The sequence below is a fragment of the Calonectris borealis genome, chromosome 10, assembly GCF_964195595.1.
Source record: "Calonectris borealis chromosome 10, bCalBor7.hap1.2, whole genome shotgun sequence".
NCBI lineage: Eukaryota > Metazoa > Chordata > Aves > Procellariiformes > Procellariidae > Calonectris > Calonectris borealis.
The window spans coordinates 16,584,116-16,604,782 of record NC_134321.1 but is presented as its reverse complement, the minus strand read 5'-3'; the positions used below and the strand labels follow the sequence as shown (position 1 = coordinate 16,604,782).

Here is a 20,667-nt window from a genome sequence, read left to right as displayed (position 1 = left end):
CTTTTGAGACTAAGAAGAGACAGATGCTGTTGAGTACAATTTTTATTTGCTATTCCCAGAGACAAAATTTTCTCACAGCAGTAGAAACCGTTGTAAAATGGGTCTATCAAGCTACATTTCAAGTTGGATCACACAATCAGTATTCAACCTATCTTGCCTGAAATCAAAGACTGTTTCCTAGTAAAGTGTACTTGAGGGAGGGAACAAGACATCAGTCTGAAAACAAGGCTACTGAAACAACAGCAGAGAACGCCTGCTCTTTAAACAAAACACAGCTGATGTGTTAAAAACTAGTTTCCAGATAGGCTTTCTTAAAAATGAAAAATAATGAGAAAGTAGGGAAAGAGTTGCCCATTAAGATAATAATTACAGAAATAAAACTTATGAATTCATGCAACATGCAAATCCCACACTGTTTTAAAATATTAATTTTTCCCCACATTACCCCTTCTCTCTAAGTCATTGTGCATCTGTGCTTGTATCACAGACATGGCATAGTTCACAAAGTTTCTGGGCTTCTGTTATATTATTCAACATGCCAAAGCATTTTAGTGTGCAGCTCAATGAATGCTCGATCATGGCATGAATCATAGCAAATCTCCTCCAGTGACTTTCAGCACAGAGGGAAAAACTGAAAAACCAAAGTGTCAGCCACTATAAGGAATATTTACAATAATGGAACTTCAAGATCACAAAACCAGACATGTTCAGTGGTATGTTTTTCTACAGTGTTACATATATACCTATTTGTTCACATTTCCTTTGACAATGATCTCACAAAACAGGACAGTAGATGAGTACTGAGATTAAGCAGCCCATGCACCTATTTTAGAAAAATATTTTGTTGTGTCTGGATCTCCAGGTATCTGTTTTTAAATTGTATTTATTTTCCCCCCAGAAGGTAGAATATACAGGCCCATTAAATTATGGATTAGGTGCACTACTTTGCAATCTTGGGTTAAGAGTGTATTGCACAGGACAATTATCAGAATTATTCTCTATCATCTCTCTCTCAGAAATCACATGGCATGTGATTTGAGTGGACTCCATATGATGTCCTAAGCCCCTTATTCAGAAGTAGAAGCAGTGTTTTTATTTGTTCATAAGACTGGGGGCGGGGAAGAAGGAAAGGGCGGGGGGGGGAAGGGACATTTCCTTACTCGTTCATATTCATCCTTGGCTTTACTAAGCATTTCCAGGATGTCAATTGGCCTGTTTTCATTGCAGCCATTGGTTCTGCTGGGACTTTTCCTGTCCTGGGAAACTTGCTGCGATCTCTGAGCTTCTTGTTCTACCACTCTACAACAAGAAAGGAGAAACAGGATTTAAAAATTTTATCTGGAGTTAACATCTTGCAAAAAGCAATAAAGAAAAATGTACTCCCAGCACATTAACACATTTTGTTCCACCTGTATAAAAACCTAACACATAGTTGACCAAAGTTACACAAGTTTTCATTTGCTACAAGGTTTATGCAAGTCAAACTGTCAAATGGGCTGTATGATTTCTCTCCGATCCAGAAAGCACTGGTCTGTCTCTCACAAAGTTTGCCTACAGTAAACACTACTTCTGTAAAACTGTCATATTTAGACATTTTTACAATAAAATATGTGGACATTCAAGCATGTGTTATACAAAGAGCGTATGTATTATACCATAGGCTGAGTAAAACAAATTTTTTAGTCTTTACTTCCTAACATGCATTTTTTCTGTATTTAGCCAAATCAAGCCATGTTATTCAACGCAATCAATTACAGAACAGTTTTAATTTAGGATGAAGCCTACCATTATACAACAAAACAAAGACACTGTGAAAGAAGAGAGCTGGCTCACACCAGATGTCTCTGGAGTCAGCCTGCAAGGAGGCTTAGACCAAGTTACCCCTTACTCCCCCACTTAAGGCTCTGGAAAGAAGAGCAAACCATCTTCTTCTCTACCCTGTAGTCATTCCAATTACCTGCGAGTCTACAACACGTCTTTTCCTCTGGCGCCTATGGTTCATTCACCACTTCCACTCCACCCCTACCTGCCTCAAGTATCAAAAAATTTCAGTTTAAAAGACAGTTAAGACACACAAGAAGCTGATGTGTACTTGGTACATTTCATTAATAAAAGTAAAGGCAGCATATATTTCTACTCCTAATCCATACGCAGTTCACAAGATATACATGGCTGTGCAATGCGCTAAAGCTTATCCTCTTGAAATAAACACACACCAGCCTGTAATCCCTTCTTTTTTAAGCCTGCATTAATCAAATATGTTAAGAAAAAACAAGCACTGTAAAGAGGGCAGAGCTCTGGAGCTGGCACATCACTTGAGAACTCTCATGCTGTGGAACTGATGGCTGATGGGGAAGCCAAGAGATGCCATCATAACAATCACAGAAAGTGTCAATCATTCCAGCCTCCGGTTTCTTTGGGTCAGTTAGGGTTCAGGAGTAACTCTAGCTTTTACAGACTGTAGAGTAATTAGATATATATATGCACCGCTGTGTTGCCATTTCTGAGGAAAAAAATAGTTCGAGTCTTGGAAATTTCTTCCCAGTTTTCTAGCAACCAAGCCTCTTTACTTCACTAGAGTTTAGCTGTGTTTATTTGAAAAAGGGTTAGATTTGGCTTTTAACAATTCAATGCTGCTTTCAAAATTACTTTCAAAATTTTTAATCATACAAGCTGCTTATTTAAACAGCTTCTCATTATTAGTACAGCTTTCTCTGTTCGTAAGCAAGCATTCACCTGCAAACGTAACTCAGAATAGGGAGGCCAATCTACGCTCTGTCTGACAGTTTCTAAGAACTGCAGCATGTGCTCGTTTGGTGGAAGCGGCTCAATACTCTGCAAATGTTTCTATGGTGACACCCTGAGAGAACATTTTGTTCTAGCACCCCACACGGTCATGCAGTCCTGACTTAGGACTTGTCTAAACTCAAGGTAAAAGAACCAGAATACTTTGCTGATATTTTAAGTGTCAGCATAATTGTATCAGAAAAAAATAAATACTTCAGCTAAAGGGAAAATTCTGGACAGCTGAAGTCATGCATGTGCTGCCTGATAGGAGAAGCAAAGGCTTCAGTCTTGAGACCCTTCTTCTGCTCTTAACTAGTTGGTCCAGAAGGTTTCAGCAAAACATCTTCCCATTAAAATAGTACTAATTGGTCTCATAGCAAAACATCTTCAAGGAGTACATCCATTTCACAGAAATGTTTCAGAGATTTCTGAAAAACATATTATTTTTCTATTTCCACTATGAAGTATTTATTACCTTTTTAAAGTTTACTTCTTTTTTTTTTGAAGAGTAACAAATTATCTTCTCATGTAGATAACTGTCTAACAGCTCTTCCTCCATCTTCTGTCTTGTGCAGGTTACATTCAGATGGTGGTGATGGGGTAACTGTGAAACAGTATACCCCCAAAACTCTCTGAGATAACCCCCCACTTCTAGCTTGCTGCCTGCATCTCAGAAGCCAGTTTGGGTCTGACTGTTGAAACAGGGTAAAACAAGCCTATAAACTAACCTAAAAATAAAAAACCCTACAAATTTACATGTCAGAATGCAGTAGTTTCACAAAGATTTGAAAAACCCTAGTTTCTGTACTACTTCTAGAAAGCTCATCTCTCATAAACAATCATCTTGACTTAACATGACCCAAATTAATTCCTTCTAGAGTTAACAGTTTGATGACTCCCATAATTTTTTTTCATTTCAGAAAATTCTAGAATTCTTTTAAAAAAAAAACAACAAAAAAGTTCTGTAAATCAAATACCTTTGCTGGGGAAAAAAGTCAACTAATGCAAATCTGTACTGAGCATGCTCTGTGTGCAATCCAGGATTAAATCTTTTTTAAGCAAGGCCTGCTGTTTCTTTCCATTATATCAGATAGTGGAAGAGGCACTCATGCCTTCGGGGACATGGTAGCTGTTGTGACAGTTTGCTTAAGAATATCTGCAGTTATAGCATTGAAAATATACCTGGCACAACCTCACAGAAGGGGGGGTGGGGAGCAGGGGAGGAGAGAGAGAGAGAATGTGAGAAGTGAAGTCTGTGATTACAAAGCCCACAAACACCAATTTACTTTTCTTTTGAAAGATAAGCCACCAAAATATAAATGGATAGCCTGCAATCTCGTTAACTCAGTCTGGCACAATAAGGTCAAGTGAAACAGCAGGAAAGAGAATGCAAATCTCCTTGAAACCTTTTATGGTTATGTTTTTGAAGCTCTGAGGTACTATAAAGGCAGTACTCTTTCCTATCAGTGATACAAAATACCCCACCTAATCGAAAGGGTGCCAATCCAAATTTCCACCCAAGACAAAGACAAAAACTGTGGAAAAAAATTAATACTCCTGGAAGACAATGTAAATATTTATTTCAAAAATATACTGAACTAAGCCTGCTACCATGCACTGAAATGCAGCTTGCCTTCTCTAAGATGCAATTTTATTTTATTTTTTAAATTAAAAAGTATATTTTAAGTTTTCTTAAATACATCTTTCATCCCAGGATGAAATAATTCCTGCAGTTTCAGCCTCCTTCTTGTAGAGAAGCACACAGAAGTATCAGCATTTTTACTTTTCTTCTGACTGCCTCCTACCCATTTTGGGGGAGAGAAAGCTTGATGTTTGTGGAAATGGATGTCAGAAAAATAGTATCAATCAGCTTTTCATCAAGTTTGTAACAACAGCCTCAGAAGTGCAGCTTTTCCATCCTACAGTAATGTGCAACTAGAATGCCTTCATTTCATTTTCCCTAATAGGAACCTTTAGATACTCAGAAGCTGTAAGGAATGTGGTACCAAATGAAGTATGATTTCATTCTACAGTGCTTTTTCAACAAATAAAAGTAAATATACTTACACTATATACCTTTCTCAGTATAAAAATGTCTTCTGCAAATACTTTTGTTGCCCCCAAACCAATACACAATTTTAAAGGAAAAAAGAACTAGAAGTATTCAGACATTCCATAATCTAATAATGAAGAAAGGCATTATGAAAAATACTCAAATAATGAATGACTTATTACTAGCAGTACTTAGGCTAGCAAAGATCACTTATACCTTTTTTTACCAAGTTAATGGCAGCAAAGACTAAAAATCATACTAAAGTGAGGTCCTAGCCAGCTCAGCAAAATTTAACTCTCTGTATTCTGTCAATATTCAATCAATAAATCTTTTTTATGTACACATTTGATTTCTCTAGTTTCACTTGCATAAGTCTGAAGTGACAAAGCTCAAAACATGTTCCCCAAAAGTCTGCTTGATGCATTAACTCTAATTTCAGCTTCAAAGATACTTTTAATCCACAATCATTCTAACACCTACCATAAAAAATTCCAACATTTTAAAAATACATTTCAGCTTTTCGACCTTCCAAAATAATCTGTAATCTCAGAAACTTTCTAGGGTGCTGAGATGCTACAATTACAAGAGCGTGTGAGTATCTGCACCATAAACAGGGGCAAAGCAATAATGCCAACTTCGGCACTTCTACCTCTGTATGTTAATAAAGCTGCAATACAGGCACATCAGGGACCCAAGAAAAGGCAGGCTACAGTAGTTTACAAAGGAGATGACAATAAAGCTTAGATTCCCAGACTGACTTTAAGTGAACCTACTGGGTTACAGTTATTTCCAGAATATTACAGAATCCAGCAAAAAGGGTAGATGTGCTTTATGGACTGCTGAATCATGGCTAAACTATTACTGGTCTGTTACCTGATTACACTTTTAAAGATCCCTGAAGTATCTATAGGCCATGATTTGTGCTATAACGACTAGACTAGTTTAATACCAAATGAACTCAAGTTTTGCTATATGACACTTAGATCTGCAGTGTAGCTGTGCATGACAGAATAAGAATATGGTAGAATTTGAAGGATTCAGCTCTCTCCCCCACTGCAAATATTAATCATAGTTTTAAATTAAAAGGTGCATTAAAAAAAGAAAACCTTGTCTTTCTGATGCTCTGTTGATAAAGTGGAGAGGCAATAGACATTTTATTTGTTTTGGTAACAATTTCTGACAGTCAGTTTCATGCAATTGTTTTCCATTAATCCTCATAATTAATCCTTATATTTGGACAAGCCAAATAACAGCAAAAAGTCCAACATGGCTGGGGACAAAAAAAAAAAAAAGAAAAAGAGTGGGAAATGGGAACTGTATAGGGTTATCAGGATGAGAGAAATGAAAAATAAGAATTTAGACTTTGATATCAAGGTCTCTTTCTATCATTTGTGTTGTCTTACATAGCTTCTGTGGGGAAAAGACAAAAATAATCCGAAGCTAAGACCCCAGAACAAGAAATTAGAATTCAGCTTAAAATGTCTACACTATGACTAGTTTCTGTATAATTAAGTTTTGCCAGTCTTGCAAGACATGACATGCTGATAAAGGCATGCAACAGAAAAGGAAGTTCAGGAAAGTAGAGAGTGATGGTGAAGAAAAGCAAAGCAGAGAACAAAGGATGACAAGATATCCTGTGCAGTACATCTGCATTTTGAAATTTTGCATTTTTGCTAGTGTAACTACCCTGTCACACACTTCAAGCTCCTTCCTTTTGTAAGAACATTGAAGATTTGCTTAAGTTAATTCTCATCTTTTTCTATTAGTAAAAAGTCTTGGCTTAATCTGCAAGGCACCTCACCTGAAGGAGCAGAAAGGTGCAAGAATACCCTCCAATCACAACGTTTTAAAGACCGTATGCCACATTGCCAACTCAACTAGTTCCAGCCTTCTTTGACCTCTGTTGTTCCCTCAAACTTCTGCAGTCTGAAGCCCTCCTCAGCTGTAGCAGTGCAACCATCTACAGTACAGATGTGCCTAACTGCACTGCTACAGTGACAGCAGCTGAAACAAACTAACAAAACCGTGTTATTGCAAACACAGTCTTTTAAGGCTTCATTAAATTGAGATCACTTCAGAAATTCTCCTGCTGCATGACGTCTCTAGGAGCCATTGGAACTACAAAACACGAGCAAGTGACACGGCAGCTTCATAAACCAACTTTACTTCCAAAGGGGGGGGAAAAAAATAAATAAAGAAAAATACAATTAAAAAAACCCCAAACAATCCAGAAATTAGCAACAACAAGCTCCTATTATTTCATAGTTTTGTTATTCTCCTAACATCACTTTAGTTCTATAAGATTCCACCTACTTCTTCCACTATTCTCCAATCTCTTCACTTTTGTCAGGAATAATAACTAAGCCTTAAAAAAAAACCCAAACCACAAACCCAAACAAAAACCAGCCCACCACCAAACCAACCACAAAACCAACCAAAAAAACCGTGGCCATCATTTATTTGATTACACCTTCTGCATCAGAGGATCTTTTGCCAGCATCTCTATACAAAATAAAATATAAAAACACTGTTCATACTTGCTTTCCCTGGAGAATGCCAACTAATACTTCAACGGATTTTTTTACCACTTAACTGAAAATTTTAATGCTGTAGTTTTTTAAAAAACAAAACCAACATTTTGATTACTAAAAAAACCGGTACCAGCAAGAACATTATATTTTTCTGTTTAAGAAGAGTGAGAAAGAACCCAAACACGTTTAATAGGTTCATTTTTTTTTTCCCTGTATTGCATAAAAGAATTACAGAATAGTAAGACCACAGTACTTACTTAGCCATGAGTTTTGCTATTCGATGACAGTCATTCTTGTCGTAAAACCAGATACTGTAAATTGACACTTGAAAATAAGAAAAAAAAAAGGCAAGCGTAAGACAAAGGTTTAAAAAAAAAAATCAATAGGAAAAAAGCAAAACAACAGCAGTCCATTAGATCTGCAACATATGAATTACTATCAATTTCCATTCAAGTATTCTGTGTGTGACTGACTACTATTTATAAAGTAATCAGAAATAGCACATTGTGCAAACACAAATACAACTTCAGTCAGATGAAATGCAAGAACTACAAAATGTTGATACTGGTTGTAAATAAAAGTGGCAGGAAAATGAAGTTTAAACACCAGATGCCTTCTCGCTACGGTTGCGACCTTCTGTTTTGAATTACTGACTTTACCATTTAAACTAGGCTAAAGAATACCCATATTTTTTTAAACACTAATTTTTAAATTTGTCAATTTTTGAAGCTCAACAAAAAATATTGACGTTTGAATTACAGTATGACGGTTCAGTCAGAGGCTCTCTGACTCTCTCTCCAAATTCTTTTTGTAAGAGAAATAATTGTATAGGAAGGAAGCAGTACCAAAGATCCAATCATACTGTCACATTCATGGAGCAGCTTAAAAACTAGATTCATATTGAACCCTACTCTTTGAAGGTATCAAGGACAAAGCAATGAGGGCAAAAGGGTTCCAGCTCAGCAAGACACTAAGCCCCATTCTGGCCTTCAGAATAAGTAAAATTCCACTGAAAGTTGGCAGAGTTAGACCTGATCACTGAGCTGAAAGATACTCCATCAGAAGGTGAAACTTTGTCAGTAGTGCCATGTACTATTTCTTCATCAGCAATCCTACTTCAAAGAGGCCATTTTCATCCACACACATACTCATCTCCTCACTGTCCCCACAGTTGTGCCAACACAACAAATCTGCAGAACTCTTTTCAAAATTGTATTTAATCCAACCCACAAAGCAGGTTATTTTAAATCTTGGTTCACCTATGAAGTTTTTCAATGCATAGCATGCAAGTACATCAAAGGCAATCGGACACTTTACATGTTACCATTAAAATACTTCCATTTCTGAAAAGACACTTTTAGACTTTTAAAACTCATCTTTATACTGCAGTTCATGCCAATGTTTTTATGAAGTTGAAATCACTAACTGATTATAAAAATATGACTTAAAGTGAAGGAAAGGAATGTTTAAAAAAAACCAACCAAACAAAAAAATACACAACCTTTTCCAGCCAGATGTAGATTTTTATTTCAAAGTTAAATCCTTCCCCCCGCCCCCCACTTTTTTTTCCTCCGCAAAACACTCAAAAATCTCAACCAAAGCCCACTCAAAATTATTTCAAGCCATGGCAAAGAAGGCAATTATTTATCAAACTTTTTTCCTAGACCTTCCAGTTATTCTAGGCTTACTGTGTTGGACTAAAACCCCCCAAAAAGTCATGCCCACACCTCATTTCTATAACAATATTCTAAGACAAACTGAATTTCTACTTGGCTTTTTTTTTCCAATTTTATTAAATAACAACTACATTCATTTGGGTGTTTGTTTCTTTAGAAGTTACAGCTTAAGTAATAGACAACAAAGCTTTTCAAGTCATAGACAAAGAAATCAATATAGCACAATTTAAGGAACTTTCTTCTTACAAAAGACATAAGCCAATAAAAAAGCATTTCATACACATAACCAATGCTTATGAAATATTTATTAACATTTACAGTTTAATACAACTGGATTGTCTACTGCATAGAAACCTGAAAATGTTTCCAGTTTGAGCTACTTCTTTAGTCATGTAGCATATTTTAACACTGAAGAAAAGCTCTTTCCCTTCCCTGACTTCATTATCAGACAAACTGCCAAGAGAAGAAAGCTTCTTCAAAAGCATACTTGCTGAAGAAGTGAAGATAAGCAACCTATAATGATATCTTAATGGGACAAATGATAGAAGTCACACTCAATTCAGCCAGAAACAGGCCTACACAAGACCAGAAGTAGATCCAAATCTCAGTTTGGTGTACAGAGTATCAGGCTTTTTTCTACTTTGTACTACTGGCAAGCAATCATAGGGAGCACTGCAAAACATTAACAGTATTACAAAGATGTAAAGCAGATTATGAACAAGTAAACTTGAGCATTAACTTAGATATGATCCAACAGGCTGGAATGTTTACCTTCCTCTTTTCAAAAGAGGCCTCATTTGTACTATCAGTTCAGCTCCCTTGCCCCAGAAGTGTGTGTGTGTGTTCCAACTGCATTACTATATTCGATATATTTCTTACATGCATGCAACTTCAGCTATGAACAAACACCCTTTTATTAAAAACAGAATTGGTATTTACCAGTTCTTTTCAAATCTGTGATCTTTTTACTACATCCAGCATAAACATTAGCTGAATGTTCATGTCTAATGGCGTATCTTTCCACTGCAGTTCTTTTAAGAGTTTCATCCAACAGAAGCCACTAAATTAAGGGACTCATTTTTCCATCTAGTTCAACACTTTCCATCCAGCGTTTCTACACTGAATGCTGGGCAGCACCTTTAGTAATCACGTAGAAGCAGTTTGTAATCATCATCAGCAAGATCTTTCAGTTGGATTCACATCACATTTTGACACACATGAAGTCACGAGTAACCCATATCACAGACAAATCAGATTTCATAAAACTAAAAGAAGTCATCAATTTTCTTCATCTACATTCTTCTCTGACACGTGTCATTTTTATTAGAAACACTGACCCACAAATATTTATCTAAACATGTAACACTCAACTTCTCTCCAAACTTGACTGGATCAATCATTAAAACTTGATTGAAATTACTATGGGAAAACAAAGAGATTTTGAGAAAACAGCAGCATTATGGAAGTCTTCCTGCTCAAGCCTAACAGCTGGATGACACCAAAAGGAAGGTCTTGATCTCTTCTACATTGTACTCCCAGTGCTTCATGGGGCAGTCAGCTTACTGCTCCAACGCTGCCCAGTTAGCAGATCGGAATTAAGGGTGGGGATAGCAAAAGTGCTACAGTGAGACAGAGTCCTCACTCTTTGGCAACATAAAATGAAGTTGCATCCCAAAGCTGTAGTTTCACTTCAGTTTTCATTTTAAGTAAGCAGAAAGAAGCAGTGTCACCACCCTTACGTTCCCACAACTTTGCCATTATCTCATTCTACCCCAATTCACCCCTCTGCCTTATGTCAGCTTTTAGTCCAGACCAGTCCCTTGATACTGTTTGTGCATCAGCTTCGCAAACATACCATCCAGCACAAGAGGGCAGAAACAAGAAGCTGTGGGGGCAGCACAGTAAGGCAAAGCTGTTAAAACGTTCATGAAACTGTAGCCTGAGAATGCTATGCCAAAAGCAGCATACATGGGACTCATCAACACTGCCAGTTTCAGAGATTCCAGACACTATCACTCTCTTGCCTTAGGCAGTTTAGCCGTTTCTGCAGATACAGCTTCACCTCATTCAAAAAGATGACCTGTTTAAAAGTTACCTTAACGAGATAGAAGAGAGAAGAGTTTTATTTTACAGTTCCAATTTAGATGTTGCTATACAATGAAGGAGAACAACTGGAAGTGGAAGACAACAACCTTTCAAACTCTCTCTGGAAAGAAAGGACTCGTATTTTGAAACCCATACTATAAGATAATAATGGAAATCAACTTAACCCGATCTCACTCCCATAAAGAAAAGCACATATATGCATCATTTGCACATGGTATATGCATCATTTTACACTTCAAATTGAGTTTAAGGCAAAAGCATATAAAGCAATCTCTCTCAAAGCTCGTATTTCTTCCAGTAGCAATGTTAGCCGAAATGCCACCTCTCGTCAGTCAATCTGCTCTAATTATCTTCTTCACCGAGATTCCTCATTCACTATACATACTTTCCTCAATTTAAATATTAGCCTGCCACATAGATTTATAAATCATTAGAATTAATAAAAGAAGTCCCTCCCTTTCTTATTGTTTTGAATATCTAAGGCCATTTCACAAATACAGTTCACAGCACAATCCCACAAGCAGTTGCACTGGAGTAATTCAGCAGGTGGCAAACAGCATCCAAGATCAGCAACACTTTAACAAACTGCCATCTGACAAAGTATAGTGTGGAATGAGAGGGATTACTGCTTTGCAACACCGAACCAGAGCAGAAAACCCCTTCCGGTTAGAGTCCCAACTTTCAGGTCAAACAAAATATTTTTAGAACTTCTTAACAGCTTTCAATGGTTCCTCCCCTCCCCCCAGCTTACATTGCTGCTTCTGCTATAAAGGTATCCAGAACAGGCTCCTTTCTTATCTCAGACTAAACCACTGGGTTAATGCGCTTGCTGGAGAGCCATTCAGCCTTGGCAGTCACAGAGATATGTTATACTTAATGCATTGCCAGCCAGGAACAAAAGTGATAATGAGAGACTTTCCTTACCAGTAAAGATGCCCTGTTTTGAAACTAGACAGGAGCTCTTTCAAAGAATTTTAAAAGCCATTTGAAATAATGGAACTCATTTTGCTTTTGCTGTTCTGAATACAAGTTTGTTTAATTAATGACAATACAACAAGCCCAGAAGACAGCACTTTGTAACTGAGTTTTCCATTTAAACGTACAAACCTCTACAAAATCCATTATTTTTGTTTTACTAACTCTTACCCTTGGGCAGGAATAAGAAGCAAGGAAGAAAAAAAAACCAAAAAACAAAAAACCCACACCAAACAAGGACCATTTATTTTAATACCCAAGTTTTATGCTTAGCATCTGTCTTTTCAGCACCATGGAAATCAATCTGCCTGACCTCCCAAGTGAACTAGCTTGGATTAAAAAGCCTTTTGATCAAGACCAACACCACCGATACAGAGGGAAAGTTATAAACGAGAGAGACTTAGAAGAATACTTCTTGCAGACTTTAAGAGGTAAGTTGGCCATTGCTTAAAACGTCGACTAATTTTCCTCTATTATTAAGCAAACTATCAACTATCAGCTCCAAATTCTCACATTACAGATTGAAAGAAAGTACTGAACTTTCAGATTGGACTATTATTACTGTTACTGGCAGAACTGTATGCATTTTTTAAACAAAGTTTAACATACTTTTCACAAAATACAGACAAGAGGAAACAAGCTCAGGTTAATTAAAAAAATAGGTCAATGGGATTCAGTGCTTCATAAACAAATACTCTGAATACTCTAAAGAATGTGCATGCGTCCAGAGGTAAAGTTAGACAAGGATCAAATGTACCCCGCAACACATATTCCAGATTAAGCAATAATAAATAGCACATTAAGTATGAAGTATAATCTAAAAAATTCTACCTTTTAAGAGGAATTCTAAATTAAAAAAATGTTACATTAAGTCAAACAATTTCATTTTGGCAATTTCTTTATTTGTTCACATTTGGAGATACTTGCTTTCTTAATTCTAACAATGAAAAGTAGTATACCTTTTTTTCTATTTACCACTGTAACAGGTATAATGTCTCACAGCTTCTTAGTCACACCCCCTGCCATTTTTGCTTTAGGATCCGAGGCCTCATGAATAAATGGTGTAAGTTTTCGGGCAGCATTGTATACAGCTTTTAAAGTAGACATAACCTTTCTAAAAATTTTGGGTTTAAATGTTCTTTTGGGGCTTGAACATATTATGTAGCCAGAACGATTTTGAGAAAAAAAATTCTCTGGAGTTGGGAAAGATTTCCCCATTAAAGGCTAAAATATTAAAAAGGTATTATTTTCTGGGAAAAAAAAATAAAAGCCTCTACATGTCTTGCATCTAACCAGAATAATAAATAACAAATTGACCCAAATGTCTTCCATTTCACTCAGCAAACACAATAGAAAGTAGATATAAGAAAGGTACTGCATCACTTGGTCTATTCTCCCTCCAGAATACCCATGAAAGACTCCTTCATATCCCACCCTGCAAAAACGCGGGGAAAAACCCCCCAACAACTATGAAAGATAAGACAGGCCTCCTTTCCCGTGAGAATAAAATGGCAACTACCTAGTCTTGTTCTAAGAGTATGAAAAAGCCTTTGTGGAATTAGATAAAGGATCTCATGTCTACAGCTTAACAAAAGTAAGTTCTGATATGCAACAAACAAAAAATTCCATTGTATATTAAAAATAAGTATTTGAACAAATCAAACCATAAAAGAATGGTAAAACCCACCAAAAACATTATGATCTAGCATGACAGGCAAATCATTCTTATAGCCTCCAGCCAAGCAAAAATAATGTTTACATACTGCTTGCAAAGTTTCTCATATAATTTGTTAGCAGCTCTGCATAGATTGGGGTACGTCACTTGATACATCACTCAGAACAGCTCTCATGCCATTTAAGACAGAAAAGCCAGAGGTCTGATCCGGTATACATAACAGACTTTGCCCTTATTATCTTCTTAAGTCAAGACAGAATCCCAGAACAAAGCGAAAACATGAAGTTTATGAAACAGTAGTATCATATTCAGTTATAAAGATTCTTGACATGGAACCTTTCCCAAATACGTGGTGGCATAATTTTGCTTTGATCATCTTCTACTATTTCTACCATGCCCTGGGGAAGCGAAAAGCATGATTTGTCATTGATCCTGTTACAACCTAAATATACAGGCACAAAATATGTTTGTCTCTGCCAAACAGCAGTATTACTAAACATGATTTTAGGTTTTCATCAGATAGTCTGAACCATTCCCCATCTGTAAGCTAAGGTAACAGAATCATCAGTTCAATCATTCAGCAATCTTAGCAGGACAACTTACTCCTTAAGAGTTTCTCATGATCACAGTAGATTTCCTCAAGCAGGATAAAAAAAAAACACTCTACAGGAAACAGGGCTGTTGCCAACACTCTGTATAGGAGGTAGTTTTCCCTTGCACAACCTAGCAGTCCATCCTCTTTCAGTCATTAGAGGATCTCAGAAGAACTTCACATTAAGCCATTAGAGATACACCACATTAAACCCTTAAGAGATACACATTACATTAACCACTGGCTTAAAACCTCTGTTTGAATTAGTCCCAAAAATGCAAAGGTTTTTCATGCCAGCAGGCAGCTGAGCAGAAGTGGACACCCTTCCACATGAAAAGAACTTGGACAAGAATCCCCTAATCTACCCATACAAATAAAACATATACATGTTGAAATTTGTCTGCACGTCCAAATCAATCCTGAAGGTTTTTTTAGTTTGTTTTTTTTTTTTTAAGTTTCATGAATACTATGCAGATAGAGGCAAACAGCTTTAACACTGAACATTTCAATCATTAATTTATTTTTTTTCTAACTAATTCAGAGGCCAGACAATATGGGAAACTGTATGTAAGGAAGAAAATCCAAACCACAACAACTAAATGCAAAATGTAAGGGAGTTAGCGGTGCTGAAATCATAAGGAATAAAAAGCTTAGATGCTGTTTTCTATGCTTTTAAGCTTGTATTTGAACAAAGTGAACATTAGCAGAGCACATAAAAACTGATCTGCTGCTTATTTGTGGCACTTCAGGAAATAACTAATGACAAACTAACTACATTGAACATTTTCAATTTGCCATCAGTGTAGACTGTTTCTGGACACGCTACCACCCTCTTCCAGGACAGAGTGACAAAATAAAGGATAGTTTCCAACCAAAGTCTTTTAAAATAACAATGGGAAAAATGTAAGAGGAAAAAAAAAATACTCCCGATTACTTCAGAATGCAGTTATTTCCTGTATCCAGTCTATAATATTTTCCTTGCTCACCTTTGTATCAATTTTTTCCTTCCTCGTACTTTTCTATGTCATCTCTATCCTAACTCCCATCAGCCTCCCACAGATCTTACGCAATAGTGCCCCATAGGAAAAGGAGAGCTTTTATCAATGAGAGAAAGGCATATAATTAGCTTTAGGGGTTTCTAATGAACTCACACACAGCCTACCTTCTCTGATTACTTCCTTTAAGTGATCCTCTAGTCACTCACACTAGCATACACCATGGTAATTCCACAGCAGCTCCTGCTTCCTGATACCATCAGCAGTTCCAACCAAGAAATGAATCAACTTCCTGCTTCCCTTATGTCACCAATCTCACAATTGCAATTCTTTCCTCTACTGCCACCTCATCAGCCATCCTACCCCTACCACCATCATCTACAGCTCCTCCTCCTTCCAAACCAAGCAACCTGCTTAAATATCCAACTCAATGCAATATTTTTCCCCTTTCATTTTCTTGCCAGTCATTTACTTCCCTAATCTCCTAGACTTCTCAACTTACTGACAAGTTTTGACTTTTCTCTCTCGATGACACTTACAGAAAGAGGATTGCTAAGACTTAAAACAGAGGAGACCACCTACCTTAAGCTGTTCTTTGTCACCATAATGGAATCTATCTTACTCCCCACAGATCCTAGAGGCTTCCCAAGGGGGAAACAGGAAGGGATTAACATTTGACTGTGCTTTTAGGTACACTGAAGCATAGCGAAAGCAGTGTTCCTATCTGTAATTCAAGGGGACATTCCGATAGGAAGAAGACATGGTGTTGAAGAAGTCCAGACAGCATACAGATTCTCCGAGTAATTCAGTAAGGGGAACCTGTCACTAGGTTCACAGCAGGGAACTAGTTTCGAGAACTTTGCCTAGAAAAGAGGACATGAAACGATACCTTTGTATCAGGAGGACCCTCTGCTCTGTGGGGTGCCTTTTATTTGTCTACTTACCATAATGTGAATTTCATATACACATATACTCCCTCTTCATCTCTTTAAGGGCTACATAATTTATACTTTGCGCTCTTTGGAGTAATGGGATTTTTAGTGTGTACCTAATTGGAACACAGCACACCGGAACTCTGAAGCTCAACTGATGATTCAAAACACTACTAGAATTCAAAAAGCACCAAGAAGATACTGACTATTTTACTGCTTATCTGTATAATGACTATCCCAACACCCAGACTTGCTGGAGTCTAGACCCCAGGAAATTTAGTATAGACATTACCTCCTGAGTCCAAAACCTATTGTGGAGAAAGAAACCTTCAACCTAGAGCTGAGCTATTTTCTCAACTTCTTCAAGCAGCTACTGATTAATATTTAATTTTTTGCTTGCAAAAGAGGAAGCCCTTAGAACTGTTCTTGGTGTTAAATACTTTCAAAATCTATCAATCTTCATTATTCTTTCATAATTTTTTTATTAATATAGCAATACTGAACTTAGTATATCCTCTTTTTATTGAAAGCAGGTGGTCATCATAATATAATAGCACAGCTATTTAAGTAAATCTAGCACTGTAGACAGAAAACATCATCAGACATTTCACTGGAACCTGCCCCATTACATTGTACTTGAAATAGACATCACAGCAATCAGAAGTGGTCTAGATTATAAAACAGAACATGAAGTTTACATGGATTAAAGAAAGTTATACTCACAGCTAGCATTTCTGTAGAGAAGAAATGGTTCATGGAGCTGAAACTCCAAATCTTTATTTACTGGTTCAACCAGGTTGTGCATGTTCAGTCGATTCACTATCGTAAAACCATGATAAGGAGAAGCTGACCTATTGTTTCAATTAAAACAAAACCAAGGATTAATACCTTGATCAACATATACAATTTTCTGAAACAGAGTTATGAATTAATCTTCAAATCTCCATTGCTTTATTAGGTGAAGCTTTAGCAGTCCTGAAGCTCTAACAGTTGTTCTTCTATGCTATTTCTTGGCATGCCAACTAATTTCAATTTAAAACTACACTTACCTCAAAGTAGGATTAGGATTAACATTACAGTTCTACACTGCTAAACTGCTAAATCAAAGATATGCCTCAAAAAAAAAAAAAATCTATTCAAAAAAACGAGGGCAGGTCCAGGATTGAAGTGCAAGTGTATTCAATACTTCACATAAAATAGTTTTGAGGCATTTTAGAATCTTTTATTAGAGGAGAAAAAATAAACCACTTACAGAGCAACATTTACCTTACAGTAAATAGGTATGACAATAAAAAAACCTATTAGTTTAAATAGGAAATACTCTTAGAGGGAAACCATAAGCAGTAATTTCTTCCTAAAGGAAGACTCTTAAAATACTCAACCCAGTGTCCTCAAAGTAGATATTAAATTAATCAGAACTGTATCGCTTAGTGAAACAATTTTTATTATCTTGGTTTTTGCTAGACACCAGGTGGAAAAAGAAAACATCAAACAAGCAAGCACTGGAAGTTCAAGATAGTTTTAGATCTGTTTTCTCTTGCTGCATGAATGTCATGTCAGCATACTCAACTGTGCCTGTAAGCAGTAATATAATCAACAGAGCAGCATGATGAAGGCAGGGTAAAAATCAGATTTAATTAGCTTGTAAATGTTAAGATTTCTGTAACAATGTGGCCGCCTTTACTGAATGATCAACAACAAAATGTGTCAAGAGCTTCTAAGGAGGGGGCAAACAATCCTTTCCATCACGAGTTAGTTTTTTAATGCACCTAACAGAACTTCTTTGAAATAATCAGCTAGTCACATGGAAACGTTCTGCTTAGTTTTTTTGATTTTACTTTGGTTGGCTTTCTTACACTAAGTATTTCCAAGCTTGGAGCTAAAGTAAAATAGACAGGAACTGGCTACCGGTATCCCTTCACAGTGCCAGAATAAGATATTGTAATGACCTAGTCTATGAAAGTTTGTTTCAGGATGGGTTAAGTCTGCATTATTTTTATTTCTTACACTCCACAGAGTGTTATTTCATTGTTAGATATTTGATTTGCCTGTAATTTAAAACTTAAATCCATGATTGGTTTTATGTCCTGGTTCTCCCCCCCACCCCTTTGCTCCATTCCATATAATTGGAAATTTCTTTCATGGTTTTGCTGAGGAAATCAAGTAGCACCCAAAACTATACACTAGCAGATCTCCTAGGCAACTTTGTCCAGGTACAAAAATTTCTGCCATTTCCTGACAGTACGTTAGGACAGATTATTTGATTTGTCATCTGTATCGTTTTCATAATCAACTTTATGGATTTTAGGAGACAAAGGAAGATCCAGTATTTAACAAAATCAATACATTAATGAATGCTATTGGATTAACAAAATAAGCTCCATAAATTAGGTTTCTGTGTGGATACATATGCAGCGTTCATCAAGTTTTATGATTTTTCAGCAGTACTTTTAGGTGCTTTTGACAGTTATTCACCTATGTGCAGAGTTTATTCTTTTCAAACAGGTATACAGACATTAACAGCTGGACAAATAAGTAATAATGACTTTACTAGATGCAGTAAATCCAACAGGAAAGCTACACATGAAGCCATCTGAAGTTTGTTTTCCTAAGGAAGGAAAACACCGCCCCCGCCACCCCAAAAAAACCCCTTACCTTTTGTACACAAATAAGGTCCCTTCTATGTCTGTTTTCTCCTACAAAAGACAGCAATTGCATTTAAGGGATATGCTTGTTCACACAGTTATGTAGCTTTGTATAGCATTTTAATTACAGAGATTTACAATATCCTTATCTTTCCATGACATTTGACATCACAGGACTAAAAATACGATCTCTTATTTTCAGAAACTACCTATTTTTTCTTAGTAAGATCAGGAAATTAAACCCATTTCCAGAAGATTTTTTTCCATGCTATCAATCTGATGACGTAATACACAGTATTCTACAACTTTCCTATCCTGAGCCTGACGGGTCAGAGCTGAACACTTTTCTCACAACTCCTTATTTCAAACATGGACTACAGTCCATTAGTCTGCAAATATTGGATAGGTTGTTTTCCACAGTGTTACTTAAAAGACAGCAATGACAGCAGAGCCAACAACAAAACAACATAACTACAGACCATGGCTCTGTTTCATACTTAAGTTTTCAAAGCAATCTTTACCATGTGCTTGTGACCCACGAGCACAGAAAGTTGCGTGCGGCTCCAGCGCTGCATATGACAATGTGAAGTTCCACATATTTCCATTTTTATAGTTTTGTGATAAAACTGGCGGTCAAGTAAAAACTGTGTTTTGATGCAATGACGAATACTAACATTTCTCAAATCCCAATCTTCCTGAATTAGGGCTCTGTTTAACGCGCATGAGCAACAACAACAAATTAGAATTTTAAAAAAAAAAAAAAAAAATCAATCCAGCACAGCCACCAAGAGAAAAAGAAACGTCGAGCCCCACAGCTGCTTCGGTCACAGGTACCCCGAGGAGGTGAACGACGCCGTGCCTCCCCGCGCAAGCACCGGCGCCCCTCCTCTCCTCTCCTCTCCTCCCCTCCCCTCCGGCACAAGCACCTCCGGGGGGGAAAGCACCCGAATCCCAAACTTCCCCTTGGGCGAGAACAGCCCCCGCCGGGGCCCCGTGCGGAGGCCCCGGGCCAGGCGGCTGCCGGGCCGAGGGCACGGGCGGCCGGAGCCCCAGAGCCCCGGCCCCGCCACGGCCGGCGGCCGCGAACGCCCTGCCTGGGGCCGCGCCGCCGCCCCCCGGCCCGGGGAGAGCCAGGCCCGCTCCTGCGGACTTACCCACTCGTTGGCCTTCGGGCTGAAGCTGTAGAGCGCTACCTGGCCGGTCACGTCGGCGATGCTGGTGATGTAGGGGTCGTGCTGCTTCAGGGCTGCCAGGCTGATCTCCTGCCCCGCTCTGCTCACCGACTCCATCTTGGATCCCGGCAGCCACTCGCGGGGGAGGGCAAGAAGCAGCCGCGCGGTGTCACCGGCGCATCCGTCCGCGCCGCCGGCCGGAACGCCAAGCCGCGCGCTTGCCGTTCCGCCCAGCGGTTAGGCCCCCCGAACGCTGCGCCGCGGCGGCCGCCGGCCCCGCCAGCCCGGAGCAGCGAGGCCCTTCCCATCCCCTCGGGAGCCGGAGCCCCCCTCCCCGGGCCCGCGGGCTCCCCTCTCCCCCACCTCGCAGCTCCCGTGCCCGAGGCCTTGCTGGGCCGTGGGGCGTTGGCGGTGCCGTGGCGAGGGCCGTGGCGAGGCAGCCCCCAGCCCCTGCCGACACGCGTGGCCCAGGGCTGAGGAAGTTAAAGTTTGAAAACAATCTTTCATAAAGAGACAATCAACATTCTA

The 20,667-nt window shown here is 38.2% G+C and overlaps 1 protein-coding gene across 3 annotated transcripts in view; it reads right to left on the bottom strand.

Moving 5' to 3' along the window:
• Positions 1-20,330, bottom strand: part of DCP1A (decapping mRNA 1A) — a 39,060-nt gene extending 18,730 nt beyond the window's left edge. The window contains exons 1-5 of one of the 3 annotated variants that reach the window (XM_075159082.1): positions 20,122-20,330; positions 18,978-19,018; positions 17,046-17,173; positions 7,629-7,695; positions 1,161-1,299 (exon numbers count right to left, since the gene is read on the bottom strand). In XM_075159082.1, the coding sequence (XP_075015183.1) occupies positions 1,161-1,299; positions 7,629-7,695; positions 17,046-17,173; positions 18,978-19,018; positions 20,122-20,256 (510 nt within the window). In that variant the 5' untranslated portion in view covers positions 20,257-20,330. The remainder of the gene's footprint in view (positions 1-1,160; positions 1,300-7,628; positions 7,696-17,045; positions 17,174-18,977; positions 19,019-20,121) is intronic. The other 2 variants (XM_075159083.1, XM_075159081.1) reach the window with 2 other exon arrangements.
• Positions 20,331-20,667: the final 337 nt, after the last annotated feature.